Here is a 20792-nt window from a genome sequence, read left to right as displayed (position 1 = left end):
TACAGTAGTAACTTAGATCACTCATGTACCCTACAAATGTCCGAACGGCAACAAGCAAGCCTTGTTCATAAAACCATGAGTTGCACCTACATATGTCATCGTGCAATATCCAAAGAAGACAAACCCATATCTCAACAATAACAACGACATCTGGTATCATAAAGACGTACCCCAATTTTCTTTTATCTCACAAACACACACCCGCATGCAGAAAGTTCGGTCGGCAACTTAACATTAGTCATGCCATGTCAGACCACTAAGAAACTGTCAGCCATTGGATCACGGAAACCTGCACAACACAGTGACTTACATGATCGGGAGAATTCGTAATTTCGTCAAATGCCTGCTGTGTTTCGAAACCCATAGCAGCGAGTACACTTTGTGCATCGTCAAGAACCTGTAGTTTGTCAGCATGTTGTAGACATGTGTTCATCGCTTCATCTCACCCAACTGACGATACTCTTCGCAGATCGATGGCCTTTGTTCTGTCGGACGCCCATGAGAACCAAGCCTTGGACAAGTAGTGCTGACTGTGCCGTTGTGGGGACAACTGGGGCAACAATGCCCCCATAAGTGCCCTCTCTAGCAGTGTTCAGCAGAGGGAAATACGCAGCTATATTGCTATTTGGCTTCGTTGCAATGACGGTTCCCAGCAAGGTTTCGTTGCCGCTTTTTGCTCGAATGATGCCACAGTCATGGGATTGAAGGGCAAAACTGTACAGTTCCACTATGTCTGGGCTGGCGTGCGTTGCAACAAAATTCAGCACCGTCTCCCCGTTTTCAAGTCCTGGGACAAGATCGAATCCAATCTGATGTCGTGTTAAGTTCTGCGGGAGTCCTTCGGGAGCAGACCAGGACGACAGGTCAGTAATTGCCAGGTTCGAGACACGTCGCGGGAACTGTACATCCCAGCCAATGTTTGCGAACCAACTCTTGGCGCTGCCACTTTCTTCAACTGGAATCCCCGGGAACACGGAAGGGAATGCAGCGCCTAGTTGTATCTTCTTAAGCCCATTTCTTTGTAGTAAAGCCCTCATTGCCCGGCGATGTAGCGATGTGCCGATGGAGACGTTCCGTTTAGCCGGGTCAACAAAGATGGCGCCAATGGCTCCAAGCCCTTTGGTGAAATACGTAGCCACGAATCCGTAGAGGGCTTGTGTACTGCTGTTACGTACAACGAAATGTGCCTGCTCAACGCTTGGGTTCAACTCTCTAGAAAGCTCAAAAGCATGAGCGCTGCATGCAGAATATGGTAAACTTGGCGTGCTCGCCCGCGCAAGGATCTTAATGAGTTCATCGAGCGCCTGGCCATCGCGCTCACCGTCGTAACCCTCCACAAGCCATCGCTGTCGGTTCTTGATAACCTTTTTACTCTTTCTCATCGTACCGGGCATGGACCCCCGAGGTACAAACTCTCCGTAGAGTGCACGGACGAGTGATGCCATTGCAGTCTCTGTAAAATCAAAAGTACAGAGGTAAGTGCCAATAGTCTTGTCCATAGCAAAGTCATCTAGTCGCCCATGAGTCAGCTTTCTAGATTAAGGGTTTGCAGGTGACAATTTGTGCAAAGAATTTAGGCATCCCCACCAGGAAAAAGGCATATTTCAGGGACATTTTTCAGGGCACTTCTGTACAGCCGTTGTAGTTTTGTATAGGCGTGGGGGGAAGGGTGCGACTGTAACTTGTCCCTTTTACTTACATGGAGAGCTGACTGCGACTACTATAAGTGATTTCTTCTGCCCTGTTGACCGCAGTAGTTGACACATCATAGCCACATGTTTGGTAAAGCCTGATTGGTACCCATTTCGATTGGCATCCGCCGTGACAATTACAATCGCTGATGCCCTGTGAATTAGGTTCTCGTGTACTATACGCGTGGTTAGCGAGGCGACCCCAACACCAAAAAAGAAGAAGAAATTTTTTTTTTTTTACATACCTGGCCTTAGCCCGTTAGCGGTGTACGAGGTATGCAGAAGCTTTCCGTGGCGTGCTCGTGCTAGTGATTTTCCCAGCTCCCGAAAGACACCTTCACCACTCATAATGGCTCCTCTTTCCTGGTGGATGAATCTGTCGTGTAAGTTGCCAGCGCCGTTTTTGATCGCAGCTTTCTCCATCATGCTTTTTGTGGCCTTTGAAGCAGGTAGTGGTTTCACCAGCGGTGTCAATAGAAGCAATTCTTCCTCTCGAAGAAGGCTTCGGGATAGCGGTATTAGGCCATCCTTATCTCTGACGATTGTTATCGAGCGGTCATAGGCTTCACGGGATAAAGTCAGGTGCGTAGGGTAAATCTGAGAAAGAAACGGTAGACCAGGTGGGTTGAGTGCCTTCTGCCATGACGTGCATGCACTCTTCATCCGTAGCACACGACCCAAAGATGTCCGAACCCTTTCTTTTGAGATGATACCATTCTCAAGTCCTAGTTTGAGGCCGGAGATGGCCTCAAGCTGTACATCATGTGCTCGACAAAGGAGGATGAGATCATTCCCTGCTTCCACCGCCATAACAGTACCACCCTTAACACCATATTCTTGGATCAAGGACTCCATTTCGAGGCATTCGGATATGGCAACACCGTCAAAGCCAAGCTCGTTTCTCAACAAGTCATCCACGACTTGTTCTGACAGGCAGGCATGCATGACATTCATCCCCGCGTTAGCGATGCCACAGCCGCCAATGAACATGGCATCAAGGCGGCCCGTTGCAATGGCGTTACGGAAAGGGACTAAAGCACTCAAGCTAAGTTCTTCCAGGGTTTGTGTGATGATAGGCATATCCAAGCTAGAACCAAGGAACTCAAGATTTCCGTACGACGGGAAGTGCTTACCACAGGTTGCTACACCGGCATCCTTATAACCGTTCAGTGCAGCAACGCCATACTGTGATGCTTCTTGCGGATCATCGCCGACAGCCCTGACACCAAGGGGCTGATGCCGCGCATTGGTGAGAACATCAAGCACAGGCCCGAGGACAACATTGACACCAACAGCTGATATCTCGGTTGCTGTGGCTTTTGCTGTGTCGTATGCCAATTTCGGGGAGCCGGTTGCAGCAATGCCCATGGCACTTGGAAATTGGCAGATAAAGTCTTCATCGAACAGACTGTTGACGCCCCCATTTTCTTGATCAAGAGCAATCAGAAGAGGCTGAGGGTGCCCTGCGTTGTGAGCTATAGTCTGCAGCTCTCTGACTAGTGTAGTCGTCTGTTCGGCAGCTGCATAGTTGTATAGTCAGTATACACTGGTATGTACCTTGAATCATCCAAGTTTACCAGTGGTCTAGCAGGAATAATTACATTTCAGATTCTTAGCCGTAAGCAAAATGGAACCAAGATGGTGCTCTTCAATGAGATTTTTGATTTGAGGCGTAACTTCGGTACCATCCCATCCCATGATCAGCATCTGACCAATCGCCCTGTTCCATCGTTGGTAAGCAGCTTGCTCGCAAGTCCGCAGGATGCGATGGGCAGACGCGGCGGAAATATCGTCAGTGAGATCAAGAAGAGCCACAGGTACGTACCAATCCATATCCTGCCATAGTGGGTCGGACTCGCTGTCTATTTTGGCCATGGCCAATTGCCCCGAATCGTCGGTGTCACGTTAAATCGAGGTATCGCGTGCTGCAGCACAGGAGCAAGGCCGATGGCAGCACCGGTTTACTCGCTCTGTCGTGATTGTAACAATGCCAATTGGGGAACTTCTACCAGGGTCATTATCCCCTATGGATGACGTGCAGGATCGCCCGTGGAAGTTGAGACCGCCTGTTGTGGCTTTGCGCTTGTTAAAAGATGAACTCAATTTGTTTTCATTCTCATGAAGTGTCAGCTCCGGCGCTTCGTCTCTGTCAGGAGGCTGGAAGGTGATCGGCTAAACTTGAAGGTAGACTGCGTTGATTTGCCATAATAATCGAGTGATATGCGGGCACGAGGTGCGCTAAACTTTACTCAGACTCTAAGGTTAGTGAGCAGGTGAGCTATGGTCTCTGGTGGGAGGTGAGAGCACCAGGCAGCAAGCCAGGTCTGCTGGGTCAATGTTAGTAGGCTCACGCACACTCGGCGGGTAGGCGGGCTGCCGCTGGGTGGAACCAGCCCCCCAGCCCATGAACGCTTCAGTGGGCACTACGTTAGATTTTCCCACCACCATGTCCATCTCGCAACGTTACAGCATCTTGCACCAAAACCTGGTGGACGGCATCGAGCTATCGCGACCTACGCCTGGCTCGTCGAGTGTGTCTTGGTACACGGCTATGATGCCATATCAAGAAGATATTTGTCTGGGTCATGGCACGTCGCCGATCGAAAGCATTATCTTTGATTATTCATGACAATCCGGGAAAGGTGTCTAAACCCATCCGGGGCAAAAGGAACAACAAGTGGGAGCAAACATTTCAAGCACACGTGCGCTCAACGTGTGCCGATTGGACACCTCTCAAGACCTTATCTTCTTGAGAAAGTATCAGTGTGACGTGCACCGGCCGAAGCTCGTCCCCCACTGGAGTAACTATACGCTACGTCTCAATCTCCCTTACGCGATTGTCTCTCCTGATCGGAGGGGCATTATCGGCTCAAGGAAAGGAATCTGACGGCGAGTTCTCCACGCTGTCTCCATCAAGGCAGCGTCATCTTTAGATCCGCTGAGATGTCATTGTAAGTACATGTAAGTGAGTATGCTCTGTCTCTCTACGTCCCTCGTTCTATGGAGGTCATAATTATCGCCCAAGGGGCTACCATTGTCTTGCTCGACGCCACCTAACTCTACGCTTATGAGAACTTACTATATCACATTCTCCATTATTTCGTCATGCCACACTCACTTCCATCATCGCCGAAGTCAGTTCCCAGAAATGGTGGCAATGGTATCACCAAATTTACCAACTGTCGCATTCTGAAGGGTGCCAGACTTGTCGACGAGGATCTTTGGGTAAACTCTGTTACTGGCAAGATTGTCCGCAGCCAAGCTGCTTTCTACGATGACTTGCACCTCCCCGATGAGACAGTTAACCTCGGTGGACGTATCGTGTCGCCCGGCTTTATCGAGTGCCAGCTCAACGGCGCGTATGGCTTCAACTTCTCAACCTTGCTAGAACCTGCAGCATATGCCAAGAAGGTCAAGGACGTGAACAGGCGGCTTATACAGACCGGCGTCACAAGTTATGTGCCGACTATCACAAGCCAGACTAGCGAGCTGTATAAAAGTGCCTTGCCATCTCTGGCGCCTTCGGGTGATCTTCAATTAGCGGAAGATGGTGCAGAATCCCTCGGAGCACACGTCGAAGGTCCTTTCTTGAACCCAGGCAAGAACGGTATACACAATGTTGACGTTTTGTTACAAGCGGACTCGTTCGATGATTTGGAAGAATGCTACGGCTCTTCGAACATCAACCCTGACGAACATGGAAGCCCTCCCGTCATTAGGATGATCACAGCGGCACCAGAGCTAGGCAACATGACATCTCTGATCCCCGAGCTCACCCGTCGGGGGATTGTTGTCTCTATTGGGCACTCTGAAGCTACCTACGAAGAAGCATCAGCGGCCGTGAAGGCGGGCGCCACTATGATCACACACCTGTTTAACGCGATGCGCCCTCTGCATCACCGTAACCCAGGCATCTTCGGTGTGCTGGGCATCGCGGAAAGTCTGCCACGACCATACTTTGGCATCATAGCCGACGGGGAGCACCTGCACCCCACGACAATCAAAATCGCCTTCAATGCACACCCAGATGGGTTCATACTGGTCACGGATGCCATGCACATGGTGGGACTGCCTGATGGTGCGTATCAATGGACGAACGGTGACTGTACGAATCACATCGTCAAGAAGGGACCAAAGCTACTTTTGGAAGGCTCGGATAGGATAGCCGGCAGCTCGATCACCCTGATTGAGTGCGTCAACAATTTCCTGAGATGGTCAGGGCAGAGCATACCGCACGCGCTGAGGGCTGTCACGTCTACGCCAGCAGCCATGCTCGGGCTGCAAGGTCAGAAAGGATATCTAGAAGAGGGCGCAGATGCTGATCTGGTTATCTTGTCGGAGCATTTCCATAACAGTAACAACACGGATGTAGAGTTGAGCGTTGACGAAGTCTGGAAGTTTGGCACGAAAGTCTTCACGAGCTAAACGAGATTTATTGCTTCCTTGAGCAATGCTACAAAAGGGAGAAGTGGACTAGATATCTAAAGCATTCATAGTATCGAATATCAGAATACGACACAGCTGTTAGCGTCCCGAACTTCACTGAGGCACCATGACCCTCTGTTACGTGCATGCGGCAGCATTCTAGATTGGGCTTACTCACTGTGGGTATGAAAGAACGCCGGTGCGCCAATATGCCCGCGCTAAGTCAAGGTTCATGTACAGCCGCACTCTTTATTTCTTACGTTTGAGTTAGTCCAGGCTGCATATTTTTGTGCTCATCGCAGCTCCATGTGGATGCTAGATTTGATAGAATTCGTATTGTCACCTCGATGATATGGGTTACTATCTTATTTAATGCAAGTGAAAGAAAAAGACATGAACGAGTGTTTATCGTGATGCACAACGCTCAACGCGCCAGTATCATTATCAATAATAACCATAAAATACGGGAATGGGGTCTGTTTAGGCACTGGTGGGGCGCCATGATGTTTCGAACATCACCCATAGCCAATCCAACACTATCGACTAGTAAAGGAAGAAGATGCATTTCTAGTATCTGAGCTCGATGCGTGTAGATTGCTTCTTCTAGGCATCGTTGAGCCAATCCCGCTTTTGAGCCCGGGTGTCACGATGCTTCCACGTCGCCTGGGTACCGAAATCCGAGCTCACGTGAAGCTCGGAAAAAGTCCTGGAGAATGGCTTGCGGGACAGTGTGATCTCAATTTCTTGCAGGCCTGCGGCCTCAATCTTTGTGGGTCGTGACTCGGGTTCAGTCCACAAAGCCCCAGGGACGAGCAAATGAGAGGACGGTATTGACTGAGACCAGAGCAGAGGAGCGATGCCTGAGGAACTCCCATTTTGCATGATCAAGCCATGCATGGCCGGGTGTACTTCCGCTGCGGTAGTAGTCATTGAGCCGAAGAAAACGGGGTGGCGCTTCGATACATCGAAAAGAGAACGCTGAGATAGTGCGATAGCCTCGCAGAGTTCTTCGTCCCACTGAGATGGCAACAATTGTCCTCTAGAAAATCGGTTCTGCGGGTAGCTAGCAGCAATGGCTTGCTTGAGAGCTGTGGACCACTCCTTAGGTGTTGCAGTTCTGCGGACAATCTTGGGTGATACATGGATAGGAGCAGAGAGCGTATTAGGATAGCTGGCTGCCACGGCTTCGCGTAGTGCAGCTTCCCAATCACCAACGTCGGCAACGTCGGGTCGGTTTCGCTGACGCAAGGGAAAATCTGTGTGATGCAGTTCATCCAAATTCTTGACGCGGAAAGGCTCAGCTTGAGCCTCAAGGATCTCTGGCAGTTCAGCGACTTCAGGGACTTCAGGGACCTCGGGGGAGACCTTTTTTCGGCGCCCGAAAAAGCCACGAAGGCTGAAACCGCTGGCAACTGATGGGGCAACCGTTGATGCCTTGGTGCTAGCAGTCCTGATTGAGGACGCATCGGTTATCGGAGACGAGGGCGTGGAACTGGCGATTGATGCTATCGACGGGCTGACTGGTCTTATCGACGAGATTGTGATCCAATCGAACTGAACGTTCGCTGTGCGTGCTGGAGACCAGAGTCGATATGACTCAAGCTGAGGAAGTGGTGCAATCAAGGTGCGAGATTTAGTCACCATATCCAAGGCTGCCGGTTTTGCACCTGTAGAACGCCACTCCTTCCTCTGCTTATCGAGCTTAAAAAGAGCTGGGGGAGGCGCCGCCGCATCGTTGCTTGTCAACTTAGAAGAACATACTTTGATCCAGTTGCGCTCGGCCTTCTTAGTGCTGTTGGACATCCAGAATTGAGTGCTGGAAAGTCTCTCGAGTGACGCGCTCGATTTTCGCGGCTTTGTCATCATATGAAGGGCTGCTGGCTCCGCGATTGTCGTACGCCATTCCTTCCTCTGCATATCGAGCTTGAAAAGACCCGAGGAAAGTATATTCGCTCTGCCAATTCTGAGATGAGAAGAGATATTAATCCAGTCAAGCTCAATTGTCTTAGTGCTTTTTGGCATCCAAATTTGAGAGCTGCAAAGTTGAGGGAGTGGTGCACTCGATTTTCGTGGCTTTGTCATCATGGCAAGGGCTGCTGGCTTTGCTGATGTAGTTCTGTAATCTTCCCTCTCGGTATCGATCCGGAAGAGACCATGGGAGGCACTATAAGAGGCAGGTACGATATTGTTGACATGAGAAGATGACATCTCAATCCAATCAATCTCCATTTTCTGAGTGCTGCTGGCCGTCCATGTTGCGGAGCTGTAAAGCTGAGGAAGTGGAGCAACTGACTTTCGTGACTTTGTTGTCATGTCTAGGGCTGCTGGCTCGGACGATGTTGTTCGGTAGGTCTTCCGCGTGGGATCAAGCTGAAACAGAGCTGTTTGCGCGAGTTTGACAGATGTTGGCGACCACATAGTTTGTCGTTTCCCAATTGTTCTTGTAAGTAGTTTGGGGCGGGGCTTCCACAGATTTTGTGTTCTAAGTCTTTGCAGAGGCTCCTTAACAGCGCGAGGTTTAGGTGTGAGTGAAGTTGCAATAGGGACTTGTGACGTCCTGCGGTAGTCAAGTCTGACAGACTTCTCTTCAAACAAGCCAACAGTGGGAATTTCCGACATAGCTATAGGCTGCTGCCACATAAAGCTGCCTCTTTGCTGCTGTGCTTTCTTGTTCAAGCTTACCTGTGGAGCTTCGGAAGGCTTCGTCTTCTGAGCTACCCATAGCAGGAAATTATCTGCTCTGGGGGCCGTCGCTCTTGGCTGCCACAGCGTGGTGCTATCAATCGCTCTTAATTCTTCAACTCGCGGCTGTGATCGGAGAGTTTCCCTAGCGGCAGAGGTATACATCTGCCACACACCTAGATCTGGTTGGGTCAAGCCGAAGGCCTGTCTCTCTTCGCCGGATCTTGAACCACGAGTCCACAATGATGGTTTCACAGAAGCCTCCTCAAATGTGGACACCCATAGTTGCGTACTTTCAAGGGCAGGGAGATCCTCGATATGAGTTCGTGGCTTAGTTACTTTTTCTCCATTGGGTAGGTAGCTTTGCCAGATATCGTCCTCAGGTTGAGGGAGACCAAAGCTGTGGTGCGAAAGGATATCCTGAGCATCAGACATCCACAGAGAGGCTCTCAAAACTTCATTTTGTGATCTCAAAAATAATGGAGTAGCTGTCGGAGACAGCTCTTCTGGAACAAAGTCAAGTGGGCCGTAGTGGTCCTCGTCAAGTTCATCTTCCGACGGCTCTTCAACGAGGTAGCTATCGGTAGCCGAGGAGGGAAGCAAGCTATTCTTGGAAGGAATATCAGTCTTTAACAAGCTGGCGATTTCCCAAAGAGTACTCTCGTCGAAATCATCACCGCTATCGTCGTACTCGTCGTCGAAGTTGTCGCCGTAGTCTTCCTCTTCGTCGTATTCATCGAAAAAGGACGAGGAGTACTCCTCAGCTTCGAGCTGCCGTGCTCGGGCTTCCAGGGTGGCACTGATGCGTGGGCCACTGCTGGACATGGTTCCGGGCATCACTCTCAACATCTGGCTTGGGATATGCAGAACAGGCTGGATTGTGGCGTTCTCACTGCGCTCGCCCCATGGAAATTGAAAGATGCCAAGCGTGCCTCGCTTATTTGGTAGTGGCTCAGGATTCTCAACTGTTTCTTAGTTAGCAGTGTACAGTCTAGCCCTGTAAAACGCCAACTTACTGATATCAGGCAAAAGCGTCACACGCTTGTTCTTACGAGGTGGACGTTGAGTTACAGGCCGGGCCTTCTGGACTTGTCCTACTTCCTGGGCATCTGGCTTTTTCTGCAGCGGTGCTGCGCCCCAAAGGCCGTGGTTTTCAAGGACCTCTGGTTGCTGGGACTTCCGCCATAGTTGGGCACTTTCGATGATTAATGCATCCGTGCATTTCCTGGCAAGAGGGCGTATAGAGAGTCCTGGAAGATCAACTGTGGTAGTGGACACCGAATTCTGAACATTTCCTTCCCACAACAAACCATCGAGTAACTCAATTTTGGGGGGAGGCGATTTCCACAAGTGGTGAACTTCTTTTGTCTTTGGCTGATAGATCTTGGCGTTCAACGACTGGAAACGAGAGATAATTTCAGAGTCCGACTCATCAGTGTCCGGTGGCGTAGGACTTCCTAAATCAGCTTTGGATACCGAGAAGAAGTTCAAGTTATCTCGCTTCAAAATGAGATCCGGTGCATTGTCCATGTACTCCATCTGAGCAGCTGCGAGACGTGTCTGGAATAGGCTGGTGCGCGAGTTGCTGGAATCCACATGAAAGACCGACAGGTCCTCCTTCGAGCGATTTACGCTTAGCATACGTGCTCGTCGTGACGCCCGGCGTTCGGCAAGGACTGAGCTCGTGGAAGACGTTCTGGTCAGTGACTTAGCAGCAGGCGTTGCAATAGATACAGGACGTGATTCAGTCTGTATTGTCGAGATCGAATCGCGATCTAGGTTGTGTTGCATCGTCTGCCACCTGCTCTCCTGCTGGCCCATTTCGAGTTCGAGGTCTTCGAGAAGTGCCATTCGTCTACCTTCGCTTGCGATCGAGTCTCGACTAGACTCATCTAGCTTTCGCAACTGAGCCTGAATCATATTATATGCTGCTTTAGGTGATTCCATTGGTGAAGGTTCGGCAGTATGTATCACTATCGCGTTCTTGTTATTCGCCGCTCGCAAAAGCAACGGAGTCGGCGGAGGCATTTTCCTAGACTTGACCTTTTCTTTTCGAGCAGAGAAAGTAGGACAATTGTCTCCAACGCGATGATGCCATCGATCAGCACGGTTAGTTTCGACCTCTAGTATACTATGTCTCGATTCATCGTCGTCTAACAGAAAAGACTGCCGGCTACTTGTGGATTGTTCCGAGGACGTGTCGAGCATGACGGTCATCACCTCGTCTCCGAAACCGCTCAAGACAGACTCGAGTCGAGAATCCTTCTTGATCCAAGTAGAGCGAGGGTTGAGGCGCGATCTGGATATATCAACAGGCACAGCTGGCGAATGTACCGAGGCCCAGTTTGTGGCAGTATCGTCATTTGTTATTCCATCACTGGTGGCGGATATTGTTGAATATCTAAGGACGGGAATAACTGGAGATGACTGACGTCTCTTGCCATCGACTTGTTGTCCATTTGGGAAATATTCCTTAGCAGGAATGCCGGTCATCCACGAATTACCAAACTCATCTGGCACATCGGGATCTGTGTCCAACAAATATTTCTCTTCGAGGCCCTCTACTCCCAAAATACTTTGAGTTCTAATGCTGGATTGATCAGTCGCTGTAGTCCTGGTCAACCTGCGTGCATCTTCAATCGGAACGGGTCTTTCCGTCATAGGTGACTGCTTGACAGGCATGTATGTCGCAGGCAAAGGAGGTATCTCAGGAACAGACGATTTTCTCTTGATAGCAATCATTGTCGAATCCATTGAAGATGAGCTCGAAGGTCCAGCGTAGAACACTGACATCTTCTCATCGAAAGTCATGCTCCTGGTATCATTCGGTTGAGGTCTCTGTGAATTGCCAGCGCTCTTCGGTGGTGGTGGCAATGGTGGTAGCTGAGTAGGACTTCCTGGTTGAGATTTGAGGATCGAGCCACGACTTATAATTGAACCTCCCGATTTCGTTCGTCTGTGTCCGGAGCTCATCTCCGCAGGGTAGACCTGACGGTCCTCATCACTCTTCCGTGGAATCGGGCGGGGCCGGTGGACCACTGAATTCGAGGACTTAAGAGGCGTGAATTGCACCTTTGCTGCCCCTTGTATGATATCATTGACGTATTCCGGATCATCATAACTGATTCTGTTGATAAACATGACCGTTTGCGGCTGTCCTTTACTTGTCTCCTCTGATAGTTTCTTGACAGTCATAGCTCGTGGATTCGAGGGTAGCCCGATCGTAGGTCGCCTCTGTAAAGGTGTCTTCACGGGTTCTGGCAGTCTATCTGGAACAGGTTCCGGAGGCGGCTGAGCTCTTGGGATGGGGATCCTGAATGGTTGTCCTGGTGTAACTGGTTGGAACGTAGGCGTTTTCGCTGGTAAGGCTGATGGTACATTTTGACGTGGAGACCTTCTCCTCAACTCCTCGTTACCAGGAGAAAGCTGTGCGGAGGTAGTTGATGCATTACCTTCGACAGAAAGCCCATTTGTTTGCGATGTCTTCGTGGAATTTGATCGTTCGATTTCTACAGATGATTCTCGCTCAAACTGACTTTGCTTCAGAGTTGTAGCCCTCCTTGTCACTTCTTCTGGTGAAAGTGTCGGAGGCTTCGGTGCTGGTCTAGTTGCCATGAGTGCCGAAATTCTTCTTGCATATCCATCCCGTCGCTCCTGCTCATTCTTGGCAGCAGTAGCGAGGTCGACGGTGGGAATCTTGTTGAATGCATCTTGGGCTTCGGGATCGTTGATTGGAATAGGTGCCGAGATTGCAAGTTTCCCTTTGCCAATCTTCCTAGGCGGATCGGTTTTGCTACGCTTCAGCATATCTATCCGAGACGGCACCATAGTTTGAAGCATTGGGACCTGATCCACAGTATTCGAACGTAATGGCGGAAACAATTGGCCTTGCACCGGAACCCCACCGATTCCCGCGCCACCAGTCACTGGTCGAGCAAGAGTCGGCAGAACAGTCTCACCATTATATCCCTTCGGTTGAATGTTCGGCTCAGAAAATGGCGCTATGTTCATTCCGCCAATACCCTTAACTTCTTCATACCGCGAAGGAGGATAATCATTTGAGTCTGATGTCGACAGATCCCGGTCTCTGCTCATGCTCTGTGGAGTCGGCGATTCCAACGGTTGCCTTGGATGGCGCTCTTGCGGCATAGCTAAGTTTCCGGACAGTATGGTAACAAGAGCTGAGATTAGGTGAGATAAGTTCTGCTAATACAGCTCGATATGATACTTACCAGACAGAATAAAAAGCCCAACGGTAGGCAAGGTGGTTCTTAGAAACATGTCGATGGTACTAAGTCCAAGAAGCATGGTAACGCTAGTCTGTAAACCAGGTCAGCAGAAATCCACCGCATTCAAATTCGAGAGCCCAACATACTCCCATCCACACTGCGAGAGCTGAGATAGTCAAAAGAAGTGCCTTGGTTCCTTGTCCGCTCTTTTTGGAGCCTGTCGTGAAAGCCATCACAGCAGTACTGATGAGTATGACCGCGTCTAGAGCAATGACAGCAATAGAAATAGGTACCACGTTTGACATGGGCACGCACGTCGAGTTGAATTGAGGCTTTGTTTCTCCCACGAACACCATACCGACAATGAACCTGACGAGTAGAATTATCTGTGTCGCGATTGCGGCCGGCGACTTTAATCCATCTTTTGCGAGAGCCCAGACTAGAAATTGCTCGATTGAGACGCGCGCAATCTGGTCCAGAAAAGACGATATAATAACCGCGATTTGACATGTTGATATCGAGGTCGGTTCGATCAGGGTCGCGAGAAACTCGGCTTGTGCCCAGAGTGCCGATGATGCAAGGAACAGTATGAGGGCCAGCCTCAGGCCGTCCCGAAAGATTGCTGAACCATGGCCTTTAATGTAAAGAACGAAACCAGCCGATGCCGTATTAAGCAATATACCACTGTAGATTCTCGTCAGTTGTGTTGCACACTCGATCATTACCATGTGTACTGACAAGAAGAAGGCTGCGATCAAGGCCTGCACCGTCCCCGGTACTGCCATGTCTGCGGCGCCGATTTGTCGGCGTCCAGCGGCCGAAAAGAAAGTAGAGTCCCAGTCAATGGGTATGATCAATAATTAAAGACGAAAAGAAACATTCATGGTGATAATGCCAGCAAATTACGACGCCATTCTTGACGATAGCGTCACCTTCACGCCAGAAATTGATAGTGTTGAGAGAACGGCGAAGCTACTGCTACCATAGCCATGAGAACAGAACAAGCTCACAATCCACACTGCAGTCGCTCAGTGAGATATCACGCCAGTTCCGTTAACCATCGTCTGTGGAGGAAGGATATGAGCCTCAAACCTTGAAATTCCAGGGGTTTGTTCGAGATTCATCCGTAAGTAGACAATGCCGAATACCAGCGTGGAACGTGATTGGGGACAACGCAAGGCTGACAGGCCTCTACCCATGATGGCCGGGTGGAGCAACCGCTCGGCATGTTTCACTTGAAACTTGAGACGTTGCATCGCACCAAAACGCGGTGGCGAGTGACTTGCAGGCCTCTTTCTTGTACAAACTGCCAGTCTTCAGGTCTTCAATGGTAAGTGCGCACTTTGATATCAAGTCTAGACGGCTGTGAATGGCCACCGGAATGCGTTTATCAAACGACGAATGACCGCCGGCTTGACAGGCTGCGGCCTGCCTATAGTGGTCAAACACCAGAGAACATCAATACAAGTTGTTAGATGCTTACTGGCCTAAACTTGGTACACATTGTGTATGTGCGCAGCTAAGTTACGCCCTCCGTCTGTGCATGTTCTAGTATTTCCCTGAATCATTGCAGACAAGCAGCAGGCAGACAAAGTCTTCGCAACGCAACGCAGCGGAATGGCACTGCGCAATCGTCTCCATTTCTTGTCGCCTTTGGCGGGCTTTTCTTTGCCCCACTGACCCTGCGCACAGACATCTGATGAGGACCGGGATCAGGGACAACCCTGTCTCGGAAAGGAGAAAAGAAGGATTCAAGACGCATCAGGTAGTCGCCGCTGTTCGCTGTTTGACGTGCATAAGTACGGGTCCGTACGCTGCAGGATCTAAGTCGTATGTAGAGAGCTCGATCTTGCAAGATATTTTTAACCTATCAGCGGGGAACCCCGGCCTGCTGCGTCGGCGCGTACTGATACACTATAGTCGCTGAAAGAATGATGAACTCAGTGCCTAGATATTCAACGCTGGCTGACAATTTTCGTGTTTCATTAATATCATAAACATCCCCGCCAATAGGTATAGTAGACGGGAGAGTAGTATCATGCTTTATTTCAGTTGTTTGGTTGGGCCACAGCGTCTTATCCACGAAACGTGTGAAATATTGCGACGCCCTTGAGGATTGTACATACACAAGCTCAATAACACTGGTGCTTGTGAGAACTGACAGGATTGTATGTGTTCGCATGCTCTCCGAGCTAGACTTGCTAGTAGCTATAGCCCCCGCCCCCCCTGCTTCCATCTTCGAGAATGGCGAATGGTCGTTTCCCCTCTGTAAGGGATCTGCATTGGTCGCGAAAATGTAGTAAACCATGACTGAAACAAAATCCTACTTTTCTTTTGATCATGATCCACGATGTTCTGGCCCGCGGAAGCTATTGAGCCTCCGTCACGTGTGCAGAAGGGCTAAACGGGGATTGACCGCACCAGTTCGTCTCGACACCACCAATACCACAATCATTTGATGCCTCAGTAGATAATGTTATTGGTAGCAAAGTGGATTTATTACTGTCCCGACCCTTCTGTCAACGTTTATGAACCGAGCTCTTTTAAATTTCCAAAGCCACTAGAACATCGGGTTTCAGAGGTTATCTTTGCTTGTTCCCATTTGACCACGGTGATAATCTGACTGGCCGAAGGCGAAAGTAGCAGGGGCTTTCTTAGCTGAATCAAAGCATACAATGGTTACAAGTTTCGATTTGGAGGAACGACGGAAGTCCTCAGCGGTTTCGAAGCATCGGCCATTGCGAGGCTGCACTGCGATAGAAATAGGGATTCTAATGCCAAGTGTGAATGAATAGAAGCTGGTGATATACCAATATTCTGGCGTGATACACCTATGAACGCCTGTGTTCTTAGAAATTGTCGGTACTGCAGGATCCGAGGAGGGAATTGGTCATAGTAGCCAAGACCTGTCCAATATGGCATGACGTGCTTGCATTGCTCAATGGCTCCCATGCATACTTTTCGTCAACGCTAATCTCTTAGAGAATGGACTCAGGCTTCGTTCGCGTTTCTCACTTGGTGGAGCAAAATGTCCGCGGCTGGAATTTTGGCCCTGTTGTCCTGGTTGTTTGCCAGATTGCACATCGAATCGACGTTCATTCGCAGATCTTGATCGATAGCGTCGTTGGCCTCCTGGTGATGGAGATCTGCTCGCGCTGGGGGAGTAGCGTCTTTTAGCCCTGGCCGACGCACCGCCGCCAGCAAAATGGGCATCATATTCCAGGTTTCCTGTATCAGGTCCGCCTGGATGGCCTAAGCTGCGGGGGGGAGACCTCGTCCCTCGACTGTGAGGTCGACGGGGACTGCTTCCTCTGCCTGAATGTACAGGACTGCGAGAACGCCGCGTACCTTGCGCACGACCGGAGTTATCGGGTGACCTGTGCCGCTGCTGACGCACAGGAGAAGGACTCTTTGGCTCAGGTTGTCTTCCCAGGCCAGATGGTCGAGGTGATTTAGACATGCTTCTGGAGGTTGAAATTGTTGATACTGAATCATAGGACGCGGAACGACCTCTACGAGGCGACTCTCGTGTTTCCACCCCGTCATCATCCAGCTCCAGCTCTCTTTTCCTGGCTCGTTCAGCCTCGAGCTTGGCAAGTTGTTGATCAGCTACCCCCTCTCTATGAAAATAGTCAGCAGTGATCGGTGTTTCGCAGGGTGTTCACGTACTTCTTTTGTAGCTCAGGCGGAGCTGCCTCAGTCAATTTGGGGATCAACTTCGGATTGGATAGCTGCTGGGTGCGAGACGGTCGAGCTATGTACGGTCTTTCCTGCACATTGGCTTTACACTCGTATGAATAGTGGCGTGAATGAAAGTTAGCAAGAACGCAAAAAGGAATCAATGGAGTTTGGCTTATCATTTTTCAGGCATTTTTGGCATTTAGCTGTCGCCGATGTGCCTTTAGAAGGTCCGCGCCTGTTGTACATCTTTGGTATGACGATTGGCAGCACACACTACCAAAATGAAGCTCACTGGTAAGAATGAAGCAACCAAGTTGATTCTCTCGATTGCTGAGATGTCAAATGTGGTTTCAGGGCTTGATGGGATGCAATCAGTTGTTGTTGCTAATGAGATGATGCCAGAAATTTGGTGGACCAAGCTGTGGCGGCGAGCGACAAAAACCGCTACCGTGCTGATCCCTGCGCCACCTCACCGTTTGCGCCATCAAGTGGATAATTCAATCATTGGTGGGGCAGTTGTCGCAGACGGACGTATAATCAATCCGAGTTACTCATTTACTCCCCGTTGTGCAAGCTCATAAGCTCTGAATTGGAATAAATTCTGAAGATTTTCTTTTTTCCTCCACCTGTTTGCATCATCAGCTTGCGCTTCTCTGGGCATTTACTTGATTTTTCTAAACTCTCAGTCGGGCTGAACAAAAAAGTCCAAAACGCCGACCGTTGCTGCGCACAGTACCCCGTTCTACATGAAGTCGTCGTCTTCAGTCTCATCTCCTTCAAGACTGTGGGAAAGCTTGTTCGCATCTTCAGCTAGTGCCAAGGCCATAATGTCATTGACCAGCTCCTCGCTTCGGCTTCTACTAGATGCAACACTCGTTGCTGGTACAAGAGCTGCGGTGTTGCCTGCATCTTCCCCAACGGGAGCACTTGAGCTCCTAACCTGCACTCGAACCTCGCCCGCGACACCATCCACGCGCACGCTTTGCGTCTCGGGTACCCCTCCTGCAGGTGGCCTGACCATCGGTCCTGGATTAGCGGCCACGAGGTTCTGCACTACGCACGAAGTTTAGTAGATACATTAGGTGGATTGCGTTGATCATGATTTAGCAACTTACAGAATGCGCTGGCGTCAGGCGACCCATCCATCAGCCATTTGAGGCAAAGCTGAACTCGTTCGCGACAGAATCGATTATTGTCGTCATAGAGACAGCAGTTGAGGAGCGCCACAATTCCATTATGCTGCACTATCTGTAGCTGTACAGTTGAATTTCCTGGCGATGACTGGCCAGGAGGCGGCTGCAACAAAGCTGCCAAGATTGACAGCAATTGGCCTTTGATGCCAGACCAGGGAAATTCGTAGGGAGGCTCTGTGAGTGGCGGCGGTGGCGGAGGTTGCGGGTTTGCGGGATATTGAGACGGTTGTTGAGCGGAAGGTTGCGGGTTGCGACGTCCATCAACCAAGGGAACCTTCTCCACGCCTTCGTCTAGACCCTCTAAAAGCTTGATCAACTCGTAAACAGCTTCATATTCTATGAGATGTTGGCGAAGAGGATGTATGTCAGCAATGGTATAGAGGAAATCTAGATATTGCACGAGGCCGTCCTTAGCGCGCTCCAGGTCCCATGTATCCACTGGGAAGTCCGCCGGATCAAGATTGCCCTTGCGAACGTCGGCTTGAATCTGCATAAGTGCGACGCATTCCGGCACGATACGGCTACGGAAGACACCGTACAGAAAGTTCAGCATTTTAGCAAGTCTCAGGTCCTCCGACGGAGCAGGCGTTCCATTGGCGGACGGCTTTGGATTGTAGTCTTTTGGAGGGAAAAAGGCCGTACGGGAAAGATAAGTGATTAAACGTAAGAGCACAGTTTGTGCTGGTGATATGATGTCTTTCGGACTGCGAAGGGCCTCCCAGGCGTAGGGGATCAGTGAGCTCTCATGAATCGCCTGGACGATCTGGCTGCTAATTTGAAAGATGAGCGATTGCTCCTCCTTTTCCCAAACGGCTATGAAGACAAGCATTTCCCTGAGCAGATTCTTGCCGCAGTCTGTGGCCAGGAGAATTTTGCACCGGGTATGCTGTAAATTCTCTCCAAAGCGTGTGAGCCCTGTGCCAGCGGAATCAAGTATACACGACTTAACGATCATGTGCAAAGCCTCAATCTGCTTTGGGTCCAGTATGTTCGGTACTTCTGTGAGAAGCCCCGTCATTGGGCCCTCTCCATAAGAATCATCATCATCTGGGTCCTCCTCATATTCGTCATATTCGGGTGCGTAGTTCGTACTTGTTGGAGCAGGCTGGTTTTGCCAGTCTGCTTGGTTGTTCGTTTCGCCTGCGGGTTGATCAAGGTCATCTTCTGGATCTTCGGGCGGATCTGCAGCGGCATAGCGCTGCATGAGGTTCGCCTCGCACTGCTTTATCCTTTCAGGAACAAAATCGAGCGGCCACATCTTCAGACTCTGGTCTTTGCTGCTGGGGAGACGAGTGGTTTCCCACCATTCATCAAGTTCATGTGAAACGTAGCCGTATGCTCGGTCTCGCTCAAATTTGTCGGTTTCATCCGTGTGCCACTCCGAAATGACCTGCGCCGCTTCATCGTATATATCTGGTTTCCAAGACCACATACTGGGTGGGGTATAATTCCAAGCAAGATTCCAATCGTTTGGAAGCCATTGATTCTGTTGGTTCGCCTCTTCTTGCGCTTCAAAATACTCTTTACAGATGGTTGTTGCAGCATCGCACATCTTTGAGTTTCGTTTTAGCCAGTTCGCAATTTCAGTACGCAGATACAGACTTCGGGGGCCGAGATACTGCATGACAGACTCATGGCGGTCTTCGGCACCTGGATTGCTGTCGACATCAGGTGACTCGATCAGAACACGAAACCAGAATGCCATTTTATTGCGATCATTCTTGGCAATCCAATTATGTGCCTGTTGAAGAGAGGTCACCAGGACTTTTTTGACTGGGATATCGTTAGCCATTGTCCTGCTTGATAGTTTAACACATGACCCACAGAGCTCTTGTATCTCGGTGCATTTTGCCCTGGATGCGTCATCCTCTGGCATTTCACCGTCGATACCCTTGCTCGTAACGTTTACACAAAGGCATATAGCTTCGTAGACTTCATGGTCAAAATTAACGGCAGCAGATAGATCTTGCGGAACTTCAGGATCAGTCGTTACCAATAGATTTCGTGCGATATGCATCAATTTGTTGAGCATTTGCAGTGCTTCTTTTAATGGTGCATAGTTCTTCATGATCAGGGCAGTGATCTGAGGTGCTGTAATGTCGATGAACTTGGTGGGTATAAAAGGTTCCGATCTGATACCCAAAGACTTTTCGTTCAAGTCACAGATTGCAGCAGCGATTGCGCGACGAAGCCATATCCATACTCTAAGATTTCTTGAGAGGATTTCTCTACTCAATGTATCAGCATGGAGGCTCATCTTCTCCAAGTAATACAACCTACCGGACGTCTTTGAAAGTATGTGTCTTCTCTAATGTTTTGGAGATTATGCCCATTACCTTTGCGATGGACAAAGGTCCCATCACAGGAGACTGTGTGTAATGACCCTCAAGGCAGATCAATCCAGCACCGAAGCTGCGTTCTTCGATGGAGTCTTTCCTCCATGCATGAGGAGGGTCGGTATCGATTTCCCCAGAGGAAGCCATTTTATGTCGATCTAGTTACTGAGCTGAGTTTCTGGAAATGGCCTCGATATCTTTGGTCTTCATGCGCTGCTTCAAGACCCCGCCAACCAATTTTTGGCACACCAGCAATCGGACAGGGTACGACAGGTCTCGACTAGCTTATCCAGCACCGATACAGAAATTTACCATTGTAGTTCGACTTTTCAAGCTGTCGCAGAATTGTCTTAAAAAAAAAAGTCTCCCGCAATGTTCTGTTCCCAACTGATTGATTATAAATTGGATCGCACAACGGGCTGGCGGAAAGCTCGAAAATTCGACCGAGCTCGAGATATCTTCTTTACGCATAAACGCTCGTTTAGCTGAATAATGTGCATGTCTTTCTTATTGCATTTCGGGGTAGTATCTGTTCGCCACCCCGCCTTCCATTTA

General features: G+C 49.8%; 5 protein-coding genes across 5 annotated transcripts; 1 reads left to right on the top strand and 4 right to left on the bottom strand.

Moving 5' to 3' along the window:
• Positions 1–256: 256 nt before the first annotated feature.
• Positions 257–3566, bottom strand: BKA67DRAFT_523385 (glycoside hydrolase family 3 protein; the record flags this gene model as incomplete). Its single annotated transcript, XM_046098463.1, has 6 exons — positions 257–397; positions 447–1510; positions 1700–1867; positions 1937–3211; positions 3293–3411; positions 3517–3566. 6 exons carry the CDS (start codon positions 3564–3566, stop codon positions 257–259), a joined length of 2817 nt encoding a protein of 938 aa, XP_045954170.1.
• A 1230-nt stretch (positions 3567–4796) lies between these two features.
• On the top strand, positions 4797–6116 carry BKA67DRAFT_662429 (N-acetylglucosamine-6-phosphate deacetylase; the record flags this gene model as incomplete). The annotated part of the gene is made up of 1 exon (XM_046107995.1): positions 4797–6116. The coding sequence occupies one exon, from the start codon at positions 4797–4799 to the stop codon at positions 6114–6116; it is 1320 nt and encodes a 439-aa protein (XP_045954169.1).
• Positions 6117–6719: 603 nt separating this feature from the next.
• Positions 6720–13812, bottom strand: BKA67DRAFT_662428 (uncharacterized protein; the record flags this gene model as incomplete). Its single annotated transcript, XM_046107994.1, has 5 exons — positions 6720–9763; positions 9815–12979; positions 13031–13118; positions 13174–13711; positions 13766–13812. 5 exons carry the CDS (start codon positions 13810–13812, stop codon positions 6720–6722), a joined length of 6882 nt encoding a protein of 2293 aa, XP_045954168.1.
• Positions 13813–15650: 1838 nt separating this feature from the next.
• Positions 15651–17237, bottom strand: BKA67DRAFT_394530 (zinc knuckle-domain-containing protein). Its single transcript, XM_046096642.1, has 3 exons — positions 16885–17237; positions 16697–16832; positions 15651–16647 (listed from the first exon to the last, which is right to left on the bottom strand). The coding sequence occupies exons 1-3, from the start codon at positions 16952–16954 to the stop codon at positions 15966–15968; spliced, it is 888 nt and encodes a 295-aa protein (XP_045954167.1). The 5' UTR covers positions 16955–17237; the 3' UTR covers positions 15651–15965.
• BKA67DRAFT_578159 (uncharacterized protein) lies at positions 17166–20675 on the bottom strand. The gene is made up of 4 exons (XM_046103682.1): positions 20182–20675; positions 19726–20129; positions 17824–19674; positions 17166–17761 (listed from the first exon to the last, which is right to left on the bottom strand). The coding sequence occupies exons 1-4, from the start codon at positions 20382–20384 to the stop codon at positions 17451–17453; spliced, it is 2769 nt and encodes a 922-aa protein (XP_045954166.1). The 5' UTR covers positions 20385–20675; the 3' UTR covers positions 17166–17450.
• Positions 20676–20792: the final 117 nt, after the last annotated feature.

The sequence above is a fragment of the Truncatella angustata genome (assembly GCF_020726525.1).
Source record: "Truncatella angustata strain MPI-SDFR-AT-0073 chromosome Unknown BKA67scaffold_8, whole genome shotgun sequence".
NCBI classification, from domain to species: domain Eukaryota; kingdom Fungi; phylum Ascomycota; class Sordariomycetes; order Amphisphaeriales; family Sporocadaceae; genus Truncatella; species Truncatella angustata.
The sequence above is the reverse complement of the archived record's forward strand: the minus strand, read 5'-3'. Positions and strand labels throughout refer to the sequence as shown.